The sequence below is a fragment of the Vidua macroura genome, chromosome Z, assembly GCF_024509145.1.
Source record: "Vidua macroura isolate BioBank_ID:100142 chromosome Z, ASM2450914v1, whole genome shotgun sequence".
Classification (NCBI taxonomy): domain Eukaryota; kingdom Metazoa; phylum Chordata; class Aves; order Passeriformes; family Viduidae; genus Vidua; species Vidua macroura.
In genome coordinates this window covers 2,864,134-2,879,786 of record NC_071611.1, presented here as the reverse complement: position 1 = coordinate 2,879,786, position 15,653 = coordinate 2,864,134, and the positions used below count along the sequence as shown (strand labels likewise).

Here is a 15,653-nt window from a genome sequence, read left to right as displayed (position 1 = left end):
CAATGCACTCCCCATAGCACCTCTCCTCCGCCTTATCAGCCTCTGATCTTAATCCCAGGAGTCAATGCCATCATCAATCACTGTTAATGAGAGCGAGCTCCCCTAGGCAGGGGCCTTATCTCACTCTCTATCTCGAGAGCCACATGAGGTTATGTCAGTCTTGCAATTAAGTAAAGGTTACACTGGCCTGAAAGGGTTAGCACCGGCTTTTTTGGGAGCACCTCTGTGCTATCAGAGATCAGGGGAAGCAAAAGTAAAAGAGGAAAGTTGTCTTCAAACTGAGAGTAGGTTTAGATTACATATTAGGAAAAAATTCTACCTTGTGAGGGAGACTGACAGTGGTTGCCCAGTGAAGCTGTGGCCACTCCATCCCTGGAAGTGTTCAGGGGCAGGCTGGACAGGGCTTGGAACAACCTGGGATAGTGGAAGACGTCCCTGTCCATGGCAGGGAGGGTGAAACTAGGTGATCTTTATGGTCCCTTCTAACCCAGCCCACTCTATGATTCTATACATGATGCTACAATTCACATGATACTTCCATTTTTTGGTACTTTCTGATCCAGCAGACCTCAGTACCAACAGCACAGAAACAGCAGGTTTTGGACACTTACACATATTTTGCCACCTATTGCCACTAAAGGTTTCGCTCTCTACCAGAAATGTTTCCTGAGGTTAAGGTAAAGAGTAAACACACAGGCAGTAACTTTGAGTCTGTGATTCTGCATTTATATGATTTTCATTTAGTAAGTCCTCTGTAAGCCCTGCTGCCTGCATCAGTCAGAAAATCACACCCACTGAGAAAACCAAACTCTAAGAACAACCCCAATGAACGTTTAACTGCAAGAAAAGCCCACCACCAAACTGCCTTCTGGGGAACCCCTGCCACAAGGGAAAAATTACTTCTCTTGGCTCTGACAGAGGCAGATCACTCCATCAGGGCAAGGGAAGTTGCTGCCTTCATCTCTCTCATCTAATTCCTGTCCCAGCTAGAAAGGAGCTGATCTTGCACTGACAGGCTCTGCCAAGAACTCAAGTCAAGGTCTCCTGTTCCAACAGCAGTTCAGAACACTGCCTGCTCTTCACCCAGGTCATGTGCTACCTACAAAAATTATTTGTTGTGGTCTCCTTAAAGGCACAAGTATCTACAATGCCATTAAAACACTCTTGCCTCTGCCTATAACTCAGCTGCAGATTTAACTGTAGCACAGACAATCCTGGGACAATCAGGTCAAGGCTGTCAGTGAATATTGCCTCTGGACACAGTTCGTGGGGAAGAGTGATCACCCAGCCCTGCCTCATTTATTATCTCAACAGCTTGGCTCCAGAGCTGCAGCTCTCCTCCCTCACTGGCCCAGTGCAGGGGCTGTGGGAGCTGTGCCTCCCCCCACTCCTTCCCACCACACGTGGTAACTCAGCACTGAGGTCGAATCCAAGGTTTGGAATTCAGTTCAGGAGAAAATGGATGAAAACCCTCTAGGCTATGCTAGAAATTACATAGCAGAACAGATTAGCAGACACAGTGGTATCCTCTCTATTAGTTTCAAACTCATGCTGGGCCATATTTAAGAGTAGAGATGATAGTGAGGTACCCTTGCAAGGTGACAAACCTGTGGATGATGCTTACAGAAGCTGAGGAGCAGTCAAAGCACTTCTGGAGCCACACAGCAACAGGTAATGCCAAGTGGAGAAATTCAGCTGGAGTTCACCAGCAAGGAAGCAAGGGGAAATGGCTAAACAATCCAGGTTTAACCACCAAGGTTACAAACAAACAAACAAATAAATAAACAAACAAACAAAAACAAAAACAAACCACACCAAACCCAACAAAAAGTCGCAGGAACAAACAAACAAACAAAAAACCAACCGAACAAAAGCCATTACAGCATTCTGGTTAAACTTTGCATTTAAATCAGTGAAAACACTACAGGCTAGCAGAGCTTAGGAAGGACAAAGGACAACAGGATGGAACATTTCTCAGAGAAGATGCCACAATAAATGCTACTCTAAAGGGCACAGGATCTCAGGCAAAGCAGGATGTGGGTGAGGGAGTGACAACTAGAGGTGTAGAGTTATTCTCCAGAGGCATATTCTAGAGAGGTGCCACATTCATTACCACAGATCTCATTCTGAGTGCTTTTGAATCTGTTTGGAACCTGTGAAGTGAGGCAGCAAAGCTCAGATCATGGATCAGACCCACCCCTTCACTGGCCAAGAGTGTTCTGTCAAGGGAAAGTTCAGGATGTGCTTCAGATATTGTGTGGCCTGGTGGGAAAAAACAGCCCACACTCCTTCCCAGAGGAGAGCAGCTCTCATCCCAGAGAAGGGCTGTGAAATCTACAACTAGAGAAGCATAAATCTCTTAAATCACCAGCTGTGCCCATTCAGCAGGGAGAGACAGAGCGCATAAATCTCCAAAGGCTCACTTTCAGTAGGAAGGGTAGGCAGGGACCTCTGTTCTGGTGGCATTTCAAGTGCCTTTGATCAGACACATCATTTGGATTAGTCTAAAGGGATGTGTGGTGTCTCTGCCCTGCCAGCTGGCTCAGGCCCTGGCTCAGACTAATCCCAGCATCACACAGAGACCAAGCCAGACCCTCCATGCTCGTTTGGGTGACAGAATGGCCAGGCCAGGAGAGGACACTCGGTGGCTGGTGAGCTGACATGGGTCTGAGGAGGGCTGGCAGCCCTAAAACATTCCACAGCTGTCATTTAGCCAGTCGATAGAGATGCCTTGTGAGTCAGAGGTCTCTTGGGGTTCCTGTAATGAGTGGCCACATCAGCACCAGGCCGTGGTTAGGGCAGGGGTATCTACGCTGTTGGCTGGGCTTGGGACCACGACCAGTCTGCAGGAGTGAGCACCAGCACTGTCAAGGCCCCAGGATCATCCCCTTGTTGGCCTTGACCTGCCCTGGTACGGGCAGAGCAGGGAGCAGCACGGCACTGCCTGTCTGCAGGTGTTCCACGGTCAGAGCAGGGCACGGGATGGGAACAGGCAGCAGCAGGGGCAGAAATCCGTACGTTTGGGAGATCAGAGCAGTTCATCCAGCTCAATGGATGTGGCTACAATCCAGCCACATCAACAGCTTAGAGAGAGACACTTCCTTTGCCTTTTTCCACTGCCATGCACTGCCCATAACACAAGCTGTTTTTCATGCAGTAATTGCCCGCTAGGTGCAAATTACCCAATTATACACTTAATTTGCTTTGGTTGATGCTCACCAGAGGCAACAAGGGTTCACCAGCACCCGTGTTCCAGCTCCATCAGCCTGCCAACACAGCTTTGGTGATGGAACAGCCCCACACTTGGAGCAATGGGATGGCAGGCAGAACTTCCCAGGTCAGGAGCATTGGTGAGGGGCTGAGCAAACACCACAGGCAAGAGACTGAACCTGTGGGCTTTCAAACTGGATCAGAGGAGCTTGAGGCAGTGGTGAGTGTTCTGCAGCAACACTCAAGGCCAAGAAACAGGATCAGTGTCACCAGCAATAATGGTGCCTGCATTTTACACCCTTCTACTTTCCCTGCTCTGTAGGTTCACCCATAATTTTTTTTTTTTCTGCCTCTTGCTTGGTGAGGATGAAGTGGATGCAGAGGGAAGATGGGCAGCTTCAAAAAAGAGGAGCATGGCTCCACTTTCTGCTGCTGACAGGGACCAGACAGAGGGAAAACCCCTCTGTCCTCCCAGCTTCACTTCCCAGTACTTCACAGAGCCAATCCCTTCAGGGAAGAGAGCCAGATGTGACAAAACACCAGGCTTTGCTTTGAATGTGTGCAGGGCACTCTCAGAGGACTAGCAACGCACATGGTGCTGAAATAATTGAAGTAGAAAACCTTGGAGCTGAAACTAAGACCTAAAGGGAGGGAGAGGGAACACCTGTCTTCACTCTGGCCCCTGAGTAAGTGGGTGAATTGTCAGCACAGGTGTAGCTATACAAATAACTCTTTGCTTTAGTCCTCCTGGGACCAGGAGGGATGAGCTCTGCCGTGCTCATCTCCAGCCACATGCTGCAATTTGAGTGCAGATCATCACCTCCCAGCCACAGAGCCATGGAACCATTTAGGTTGAAAAGCCCTCTGAAACCGTCCAGTTCATCACAAAACACTGCGGGAATTTCTTAAGGAGGCAGGAGAAATGTCATTATTTGCAGCCTTTAAATTTACTAGTACTAAAACCAGTATTTGATAAATATGGATGGCATCCTGGTTTTGGTATTGGACCAGAAGCAGGCTTCCATACTGAAATCTTACATACTGCTTAAGCACAGACCAGGGAAAAAAGGTCACAGAGTCTGTGGATCATATAGTCAGGGATGATTTTGTTTACAAATCTTTTTGGCTGATTCAAATAATAGTAAATCTTTTCAGTTATACGTTACCAACTCTGTACTTTAAACACTAAAATGCTTCATTCCAACAGCCATGGAATGAAAATTTTCTTCTTCTAAGAAGAAAATTAGTCCACAGATAAAACTCAAAGGATTTGTAGTTCTGCTCTGATTTACCAGATATTTTTCTAGGAGATGCTGCAGTAAAACATTAAAGAGGAAGAGGATCATACTGGTGTTAACTGCAGCTGTTCTTTACATGAATCATTTATGCTTCACTGTAACAAGATGTTTTTAACATGGATTTCACTTTAATCTTTTACTTCAATCCACTGAGTCCCACTGTGCCATGAGTGGTGAAAGGCTTAAGAAGAGTCACACCACCAAAAACTTTGCATCACAAATAGATAAAATCAAACTGCACAACGGGAAAGAAGGGAGAGGCACACAGAAAAGGCACATATCACAGATGTGATAGGGATTACAGGTCTCTTGCTTGCTGCTTCCACCACCCTTACCCTCTGGTTTCTCAGCTGCTGGTGGCATGAATTATGTTTAACAGCTACTAAGGGCAGTGTGCAAAGTAATCAGACCACTGGTCCTGATGCTCCTGCTGAAGGATGACCTGCAGAGGGGACAGGGCAGGGATCTAAGTGGATATTTGAAAAATTAACACCCTTGGCTGAGTGGCAACAGGTCCAAACAACCCTAAATAAGAGCTGGGTACTCTCAGAGCCTCCTCCAAAAAGCCTGGGGAAGACAGAAATCTCTCTCTTCACAAACAGTACACAGAAGGAAGAAAGGGATCAGGAAGCAGCGAACACACTGCACACTACCACGTCTCCAGGTGCCCCTCCTAGGAGATTTTCCTCAAGTTCAGAAGGGAACAGAGGTGCAGGAGCAGGGGTGAAGCGCCAAGGGGAGCCCTGGCATTGCTCCTGCGGGTGGGCGCTGGCTCTGGGCACAGGGGAAGTGGCAGCAGCGACTCAGCAGCATCTTGTCCTGGCTCTGGGAGCCCTCCAGCGGCTGCCTACAGCGGGAATCACGGAATGCTTTGGCTGGAAGGCGCCTGAAACATCATCCCGTTCCCACCAGGGGCAGGGACCAGGTTGCTGCAAGCCCAGCCCAAGCTGGGCAGCAAACCTCAAGGTGAACCCAGACAGGGAATTCGCACCCCAGGGTTGTTAAACTTAGCCACGAGATCGCCGCAAGGGAGATGGCCAGGGGGAAACACGATCAGATCCCCACAGGCCCAGAGCTCTGCCGATGAGCAAACTGCACAGTTAATTTGCTAAAACTAAATCCAGAAGGAAAGCAGCAAGCATTTGCACAAGGATGCTGGGCAAATCGCTCATCGGGACCATGTGAGTGTGGACAGAGCAGGGTGCCAGGGGACACCAAACCACTCATCCACCAGTGAAACTCGGCACAAGTGCCTTCAAAAGAAGAGTGGTTTGGGGTTTTTTTCTGTACCTCGGGATGACAACATCCAGTGAGCACAAGGGGTAAAGCACAGTTGGTTTGAAGGCTCCAGGTTCAAGAGAAGCAGCTGCCTTAAGTTAGGAGAGTAAGAGTCTTGCTTGTCACAGCATCTGGCAGATTGCAAGGATTTTCTCTAGGCTGGTGACTGGGTAGCAAAAGCCATCCCCTCTTGCCCCATCACACACATGGCATGGATGTTTGCAGCTCCAGTCTGCAATTCCCTCCCTTTAGCTGGAAAATGGTTAATACTGTGATTCCTTCTGGTGTAATTTTCATATGACTGACCACAGAACTATTAATACCTGAACCCAGAGCTGGTTCAGCTCAACAACTCATTCCCTCCGAGGAGGAGAAAACCACAACTTCTCCTAGCCCTGGAAAAACCTTTTGTCACTGCAAGCCCAGCAGCTCAGATGTAACGAGATGTTTCTGTTTTGCTGATGCCCCTCAGGGGAGAGCATCGAGCAGCATGAGAGAGCTCGGCTTGGTTCTCCTGTGCCTCCTCCGCATCTCCAGGAAGGGTGAGTCCTGAGCTTGCTGTCAGCCCCTGTCTGATCACAGCTTCTCCTCTCACCCTAGTCCAAGTGCCAGGGAACTGCCTGCTACGACAAACTCTCCCAAGAACTGCACTCTCCATCACGTTGCTTAGAAGTATCCTGAAATTCCAAGTGCACGTGACAACACTGGGAAAACTCAGGCTTAGCAATTGTCAGAGAGGTCGTCAGTTTGTGGGGGTTTTTGCATTTTTCTGTTTTCCTAACTTGAGCAGGAAGTTCATCTGATTTTTCCCACAGCTTTGTTGGGCGGATGCAGCATTTTCATCACTGCTCTGCTTCATATTCCTTAAGAGTTATTATGCAACAGTATGCAACAATATTTTCCAGCTCCACTGAGCACTTAAGCTCACATTACTTCAAATATGTGCTTAAATTCCACTAAACTCCATAGGCTTTGCTTAGCTTCACTGACAAACTGCATTTGCAAGGGTAGCTGTGAGCTGGTCCCCAGCCCTTGCTGTTGTCCTCATGACCTTTCCCACTGACTACCAGCAGTAACACTGACCTGAAAACTCCTTTTGGGAGTTACCTTCTGTAAGGTGTGCAGGCTACTTCCCTCTCTCTTTCTTGTGAGAGCTTCAGTTCCATTAGCAAATGGAGGCTGGATGTTAACAAAAGGAATATGAAAGACCTGCCACGCTGAGGCTTTAGAGTTAAGGGTAAATTATACAGGGAAAGTTGACAGCTCCCTCCACTCATAACTAGGCAAACTGTGTTTCCATGGAAATGGGCGGAGATGCTAACATTAAAAGCACTTATTTTTAACATTATTTTTCATCTGGAAGGCAAGGGGGGGCTTATGTGCCAAAAAAAAAAAAAAAAAAAAAAAAAAAGTGTTCTTTGCTTAAGATTGAAAACAAAAAAAAAAAAAAAAAAAGAAGGAAAAAAGAAAAGCTAATCAAAGGGGTGGCAGAGAGAAGCAAATCATACTCAAAAGCACACAATCTACAGTTCTCCTAAAGTAAAGGTTACAGTGACATGCTGCAAAATAACTAAAACAAGAGCAAATAAGCTAGAAAGCAATAGCAATTACTGTTTTCAGTGCCAGATCTTTGTGGTCAAAGCCCATGAGCTTCATGAAGCTCCTGCAGTGCTGCAGCATTGTTTATTAGATTACCTGGGCTGGAAAAGGTGCCCATACCATTATTGTGTATGACAGGGCAGCACGACTCCAGATCTCAGTAATCAAAATACTGGCTTGGAGCTGACTCTGTGTAAATATCTAAACAGAGAGCTGGCCCTAGGATGGCCTTTGTCCATTGTGTAACACACAATAGGTTAATACAAGCTGCACTGCCACGTAGGTGTTTGTCAAGGGTTATGGGCCACAGATACAGGAACAAAAAAACAAATCTTATCTTCGAGTCTACAGGAGTAATCCAACAGCTGAATGCCCATATGGTGAAGCCAAAAAGACCAGGGATGGGTGGAAGTATTTACAGGATGCTTTTCCTTTTTACAGGTATCCTCAGCTACTGAGAGCCCCTGATATAATGGAGTTTCATGAGACAGGAGTGTAGGCACAGATGTTTCTGAAGTCACAATCTGCTGCTACAGCTGTTGATAGCAGCAGAACAGTGGGTAGATAGACATGTCTATATATTAAACTGAAAGAGGGGAGATTCAGATTAGATATTAGGAGGAAATTCTTGGCTGTGGGGGTGGTGAGGCCCTGGCACAGATTGCCCAAAGAAGCTGTGGCTGCCTCTGGATGCTTGGAAGTGTCCAAGGCCAGGCTGGATGGGGCTTGGAGCAACCTGGGCTAGGGGAAGGTGCTAGGGGGGTGGAATAAAACTAATTTTAAGGCCCCTTCCAGCCTACCATTCTGCAGTTCCATGATCCCTTCTTGCTTGTAGGTGTGCAGTGCAATGGCTGGTCTGTCCACGTCCCGTCTGACGTTACTGGAGAGCTTGGGAAGATGGTTATCCTGCCCTGCACCTTCACACACCCCTACAAAACATTTGACCGGGCCCTCACGGCCATCTGGAGGATCAAGGAGCCTTACAACGGCACGGTGATCTTCAAGTGTGTGAGCCAGAGCAGCAGCGAGCTCTGCAAGACTGCCATCAGCCACAAGAACAAGTACAAACTGCTGGGCAACCCCCGGCACAAGGACCTGTCCCTCAGGGTGGACAACCTGACCTGGAGCGACAGCGAGAGGTACTTCTGTCGGGTGGAGCTGGCTGGAGATATCCAGGACAAGTATGAGAGCAGGAATGGGATAAAGCTGCATGTGATTGGTAAGAGGGCCCGAGAGGCAAAGGAGGCAAAGCCACCCTCTAGGGAAGAGCCACAGGGTGTGGGAAATGACAAACGGCAGCAGAAGTTTTCCTGAGGCAGTTTTCCAAAGGGCTGGGGTTTTCTTTCTCCATTATAACAGGGGAAATTCATTGTCCTCCTCAGTTTTGGTTTTCTAAACGGCTGGGGTTTTTTTTCTCCATTATAACAGGGGAAATTCAATGTCCTCCTCAGTTTTGGTTTTCCAAAGGGCTGGGATTTCTTTCTCCTTTTATAACAGGGAAAATTCATTGTCGTCCTCAGTTTTGGTTTTCCAAAGGGCTGGGATTTCTTTCTCCTTTTATAACAGGGAAAATTCATTGTCCTCCTCAGTTTTGGTTTTCCAAAGGGCTGGGTTTTCTTTCTCCATTTTAACAGGGGAAAGAAATTAATTGTCCTCCTCAGTTTTGGTTTTCCAAAGGGCTGGGATTTCTTTCTCCTTTTGTAACAGGGAAAATTCATTGTCTTCCTCAGAGGGTAAGCACAATGCAGGGAAGGGAATAGGAACAAAACTGGTAAGGAAATGGCAACTGGGGTGAGAGCCCACCAAAAGTTGTGCAACCCGCTTTGTCCCTGCAGCACAGGATCAGGGCAGGCAGCAGATGGAAGCTGGGGTTAGCTAAGCTGGGGTTAAAGACACCCTCTCCATCAGACCCTGAACTGGACAGCCCAGGTGCTGAGCACAAGTTCACAGGTGTTAGCACTGCAGGGCCTGGGTGGTGACAGGGGATTGGAAAGACAAGATACCTGCTACCCAGGTGCCATAAATCCAAAATCCTCTGGAGCATGAAACACAAACCTGGAAACCTTTTTTTTTTTTCCCCTGGAAAACCAGCTTGGAGCAACAAATGTCAAATGCTAATCCCACTTCCCAGGGCAAGCTCACAGATCAAGGGGGAGCTAGGAGACACAGGAGGCCTCAGAAGCAGACTCAGATCTTACCCAGGTCATGAGGTTGAATGATTTTGCTTTTGAGAGGGAAGTTCCTTATGCCTGCTGTGCAGTGTGGGTGTCCAGATGGGACCCAAGGAGGAGCTTGGCTGTTTCTTGAGAAGTTCTGCACAGCTGAGGCTCTCCTTCAGTTACACCAGCTCCTGAACACCCACACACAGCAGGACAGGGGCAGGATGGCAGCAAGACCTGTCTCTCAGGATTTTAACACTAGAGGAATGATAACACACACAGATACAGTACCCTGCTCGGGAATGTGCCCTGACACTGTGATTGGGAGGGGTGAATTAGTGCTTGAAAGGTTAATTTAAATACCAAAACACACAGACCCATGACACACAGCCTCAGATTCCTCTTGCACTTACATGGACAAAGAGGACGACTTGTAGTAGGTGTTTGCAAACTCTATTTTTGTTGTCTAGTCTGAAAAAAAAATGAATTCCAGCTCTCCCTCTGTGAGGACATTTAATGCTCTTTGCTTTCCATAATACCTTTTTGAACACTTCCAGGGATGAGGGCTCCACCATCTCCCTGGGCAGCCCCTTCCAATATCCAATCACCCTTTCTGCCAAGAAATTTCTCCTTATGTCCAACCTGAAAGTGACCTGGTAACTCTGGGGCTGGGAAAAAAAGTGATCAAAAATAGGTTGTGGCAAGAAGCAGATATTTTCCCTATAACTAACCTGCCAAATCCGGCAAGTCTCAGGCACTGAGCAAAGGGCTCACACAAACGGGTCCTTCCATGTGCGCTCTGGAGGTCAGAGATCAAAGGAACAGCCACAAAATGCTTGTGCAGAACACTGTGGGTGACGTGTCCTGGGCCTTGTGGAGATGCAGCCAAGTCCAAAAAGGTCACCAGCTGCACCTGTGCCTACAATGGTGGGTGGCACTGCTCTGCCTTCTCTCACCGAAAAAGGGCACAGCAGCTGAAGTTGGGCAGAGTTCAGAAGAATGTGTGAGCCATTACTGAGATAAAACAGAGTACACATCCTTACATCCAGGCTTTGCTGGGTGAACCCTTTTGCCCCTCTACCCAACACAGGCTTGGTGGGGAAATCTAGAAGAAAGTGCCGAGAAAAACACGGAAGCAGAGGGCTGATTCCAACATCCATAGAGTCATTACACAGTTTCTATTGAAGAGAACCTTTAAAGCTCATTTTGTCCAACCCCCCTGCCATGGGCAGGGACACCTTCCACTAGATGATGTTACTCCAAAGCCTGTCCAGCCTGGCCTTGGAGACTTCCAGGGATCCAGGGGCAGCCACAGCTTCTCTGGGCAACCCTCTTTAAAAAAAAAAAAAAAAAAATTCCTCTTTACATCAAATCTAAATCTCTATTCATTTAGCTTCAACACATCAACCTGTCACAAAAAGTCCTGCTAAAGAATTTATCCCCATTTTCCTTGGAGCCCCTTGAGGCCCTGGCAGGGGCTCTGAGCTCTCCCTGGAGCCTTCTCTTGTGCAGCTGAACAGCCCCAGCTCTGCCAGGCTGGCTCCAGAGCAGAGGGGCTCCAGCCCTGGCAGCAGCTCCGGGGCCTCCTCTGGGCTGGCTCCAGCAGCTCCACGTCCTTGTGCTGTTGGAGCCAGGGCTGGGGCAGCTCTGCAGGTGGGCTCTCAGCTGAGCACAGGGGCAGAGGGGCAGGTCCAGCTCTCACCCACCAGTACCCAACCTTACCCTGACAGAAGGGGGTCCACCAAGACCAAATCTTCATTCCAGCTGTTCTGCACCGGATCTTCCTTCGCAGCCTGACCCACTTTCCCTCCCCGTTGCGATTCCCACAGCCGCCCCCAGGATCATTAACATCACGGTCAGCTCCAGCGGGGACCACACTTTCCAGGCCCGCTGCACGGCCGAGGGGGAGCCAGCGCCTGCCCTGACCTGGAGCGGGCCCCCCTACACCAACCTGAGCTCCAGCAGCAGCTCCAGCCACCGCGTCACCAAGGAGCTGCGGTCCCTGACCCACGACGGGAAGTACACCTGCACCGCTGTCAACAGCCACGGCAGGGCAGAGGGGGCCGTCTACTTCTACAAATTCAGAGCCTCCGACAGCTCCTCCTTCATGATCCTGATCTTTGTCCCGCTGGGGATCAAGGTGGTCATTTTGCTGGTGATACTGAGCTTCACCGCTCTCTCCAGAGAAGGTCAGTGCCCTGACTTCCCTCCGTCCGACTGGCAACCAGGGATGGATGCGCAGACAGATCAGGCAGGAGGAGACTGGGTTTGTTTGGGGCAGGGAGTATTAATGGTTTTATGATTTTCTGCCCTAGGAGAAGCACAGTAGCAGGAAACCTACAAAGAGCCAAGAGCTCTTGGCTGGCTCCTCACAGCCTGCTGAGAGAGGAAATTTGGAAATTTCCTTTGGAAATTCAGAGGGAGCAGGAGTTTCCCTGTGCCCAAGAAGAAATGTTGATAAACCAACAGAGGGGAAATCAGTGGAGAACCCACTGCCTACATAACCAGATTTTTTTTTTTTTTCCCTTGAAGCAGGCTAATTACTATCTCTTCCCCTGTAGCCCACAGCCAGGATTTACCTTTGCTGCATCCCACACGAGTTTAATCTCCTGGGATGGGCATCCTCATTTTACAGACCACCCCTGTCAGTCCCCCAGGGCCTGTCAGTCCCCCAGGGCCTCACTACCCAGTACTTCCCCAGCATTTGTGAAATCCCACCTTCCAGCCACGCCAAGGCTGTGAGATCAGGGAGTGCCCAGCTCAAAGGAGATGAAAATCAGCCCATGGGCTGAGGGAATACCATACCCCAAGCAGCCAGGAGGCCACTGGTCCCCAGCCAGTGCTGCTGAGTGGTGGCATGGGCAGGAGGGGACTGACAAGAATGAGATGTCACACCACTGTGACCCACCTGTAGGGACAGTCTGATGTCACACTCATGGAAGCCACCACTTGTCTTGAACAGTAGAAGTTGTCAGACCAACCAAAAATGCTTTGCTCCTTATATTCCAGTGCCTAATTCCCAAGCACACGGAGAGGGCCACGTGCCAGACATCCGGGCTTCTTCCCATTCACTGTAGTGTCACAACCACACTCCAGTGCAGCTTCCTAGCAACTCTAGGTCACTCCTGGCTCCCCAGCCCACTCTGACCTCATTGCTAACCCACATCATCATTTCCACTTCACAGGTCCCCCCTCTGCTCCACCCAGCCTGGCCAGGTAAGGATGTCTTGCCTTCTACTCGTGTTATCCTGCAGGAGAGTGAGGATGGCCAAGGTGAGAAATGCAGCGTGTCCTTGGTCTTGGTAACAGTTTTCTGGCCTCAGAGCAGGCTGCTGGGGCAAGGAGAGGGTTGAGCTGACGGCCACGTGAGCCAGTGTGAGGGAACAGGGGCTGGACACTGCTGGGAGGAGGTTGTGGCTTGGGCACAGCTGAGAGGGGACCCCAGTGGAGTGAGGACAAGGGACTGGGCAGAAGCTTGGAGAGACCAGAGCACATGGCTGCTGTAGCAGCAAAGGGCTGACAGAAGTTTAGGTGTGCCATTAGCCCAGAGCATGGCTGGAAGGCTGCAGACAGGCTGGGGCTGTTCATCTGGAGAAGGCTCCAGGGAGAGCTCAGAGCCCCTGCCAGGGCCTCAAGGGGCTCCAGGAGAGCTGCACAGGGACTGGGGACAAGGCATGCAGGGACAGCACACAGGCAATGGCATCCACTGCCAGAGGGCAGGGACAGGTGGGATATTGGGAACTGGGAATTGCTGGCTGGGAGGGTGGGCAGGCCCTGGCACAAGGTGCCCAGAGCAGCTGTGGCTGCCCCTGCACCCCTGGAAGTGTCCAAGACCAGGATGGATGGGGCTTGGAGCACCCTGGGATAGTGGAAGGTGTCCCTGCCCATGGCAGGGGATGGCACTGGATGAGGTTTAAGGTTCCTCCCAACCCAAACCATTCCATGGTTCTGTGATGCCACATTAAACCAACAATGGATCATCCACCCAAGGGACAGGTCAGGGATGGGGTCTGCTGACACTGTCAAACAGAAATCTTCCCCTCCCTCTGCACCCCAGTTTGTAATGGAGTAGAAAAAGTTGCCACACCAAAGCTGATGAGCTCAGCCAAGCGTGCAGGGAAGGTGTGGAGAGACAGCAAACAGCCCAGCTCAGGTGTGACAGGGCCTGATTCTTGGGCTGGCATCCACACCATTCTCCCACAATTCTCTGGCATTTCCCATGACCCAACACGACATTGATCTTGGACACTCCTGACAGCTGGGGTGGCCAAACTTCTCAGATGGGAAAAAATTCTTAAAAATTAAAAAAACAAAAAAAAACAACAACAACAACAAAAAAAAAAAAAACCACAACAAATCCCATCAAAACCAATCACCAATCCTTGTTCTAATGGTAAAGAGACTTATGTGAGGTCAAGGATAAGGATAATTATATCTGCATGGGGCGACTCCCTTTCAATCTGAGTAATTTCTTTGTAATACTTCCTTCCTGAGTTACCCCACATCTCCTTCCCTGACCATTCCAGCAGGACAGTCAAGTGTACAGGGCACAGCTAAAGAAACAAGGAATTTAATCCTACAGTCAAATCTCTAATTTCTTGTAAAAAAGTATTTAAAAACACTGATTTGCTGATTTATTAGGGTCTAAACCACATTGTACCCTTGGTTATATTTGCACAGATACCTACACAAATAAGAATGCTTAAAACCTACACTTACATGAGAAGATCCTGCTCAGGAGAGGTTTCACAGAATTCACAGAATGACTGGGTTGAAAGAGACCTTAAAGATCATTGAGTCCAACCCAACCCCAACACCTCAACTAAACCATGGCACTGATCTTTTCTTAAACACATCCAGGGATGGTGACTCCACCACCTCCCCTGGCAGACCATTCCAGAACTTTATCACTCCTTCTGTAAAAAAATTTTTCCTAATGTCCAGCCTATATTTCCCTTGGCGCAGCTGGGTTTGTCACAACCTCACGAGGCAGGTCAGTAGCACAGCGGCTGCTAAAGGTGCAGGAGATTGTTCTCCATGCTTTAAGATGTAAAAGCTTTATGGCGCAAAACAGTAGTTGCAGCCGAGACCCTTAAAAACTGCTGTGAAGTAGAAGAGGCTCTGTCTCGGGAGCGTCACAGACGCTTCCACTGGAACCACTGGCAAGTCCCAGAGCAGCCTGAAACCTTTCCTCACCTTTCCCACATCTCCTCCTGCCAGGCCACAGCTGCCGGAGTGCACCTACGAGAACTGTGACCGCCGGCACAGCCAGACCCAGCCCAGGGCAGGGGCAGCGCCCAGGCGCAGCTGAGGGGCCGGCGGGACCCGTCCCCACGGATCTCCTTCCCCCAGGCAGCACAGAACCGGCCCTGGCTGAGGCACAGGGGGTCAGACCAGCCTCGGGGAGCTTGGGACTGCATCATCTCTAAAGGTCCCTTCCACGATGCTGTGAGTTCCAGCCCTGCTTCTCCTCACAGGTGAAAGCAGCCTTTATGTGAAAGAGTGAAAAGAGAAGAAAGAGTGATGGAGCTGGAAGGGCAAAACGTGGTCAATTTTAACTTATCTGTGTTTTTAGCCCCTGTCAAATATTTAAGCAAGCAGGCAATAGTATAAAATTGCCTCAGAGCTTTTTGCTTTGGTATTTTTCAGACATTGCTCTGAAAAGCATTCTCACCACCCCGCTTCTCCAACCACACCCAAGTGGGCTACTGACATGATAAAAATCCTAGCTGTGGCAAAACACTACTGGAATTTCTGATGGGGCTTGTTCCTTTTTTAAAAAATTATTATTATTATTCCTAAACACCCAGAACAGTTTATTTTTGAGTTTAAAAGGAAACCTTAACCTTAAAGAGGAGTCCAAGCAAAAGATGTTTTCCAAAAACTGGTAGAGCTGAAAGTAGTCTGTGTTCTAACTCTGCTTCAGGTCCTAGTGCCCAGAAACTCAGAGCTTTGTGATAAATTTTCCAATACACAAAATTGTTGGGTTGTTGTTTTTTTTTTTTTTTTTAATATCTAAAAAAATACTTCTAAACCATTTTCATCTCTGTATTACACAAAGGAGTTTCTTTAAGGTCTGACTACTCATTTCTCAAATCTCTCTCTTCTG

General features: G+C 48.9%; 1 protein-coding gene and 1 long non-coding RNA gene across 4 annotated transcripts; one reads left to right on the top strand and one right to left on the bottom strand.

The window, feature by feature from the left end:
- Nucleotides 1-4,673: 4,673 nt before the first annotated feature.
- LOC128821404 (uncharacterized) lies at nt 4,674-13,023 on the bottom strand. 3 transcript variants are annotated; one of them, XR_008441099.1, is made up of 4 exons: nt 12,263-13,023; nt 9,958-10,015; nt 4,844-4,950; nt 4,674-4,743 (listed from the first exon to the last, which is right to left on the bottom strand). It is a non-coding gene; the product is annotated as an uncharacterized LOC128821404 (long non-coding RNA). The 3 variants fall into 3 exon arrangements; XR_008441101.1 differs by lacking the exon at nt 9,958-10,015; XR_008441100.1 differs by lacking the exons at nt 4,674-4,743; nt 4,844-4,950 and adding an exon at nt 9,718-9,802.
- On the top strand, nt 6,277-15,486 carry SIGLEC15 (sialic acid binding Ig like lectin 15). The gene is made up of 5 exons (XM_054002404.1): nt 6,277-6,328; nt 8,221-8,604; nt 11,374-11,733; nt 12,730-12,760; nt 14,765-15,486. The coding sequence occupies exons 1-5, from the start codon at nt 6,277-6,279 to the stop codon at nt 14,853-14,855; spliced, it is 918 nt and encodes a 305-aa protein (XP_053858379.1). The 3' UTR covers nt 14,856-15,486.
- The last annotated feature ends 167 nt before the right edge of the window (nt 15,487-15,653 follow it).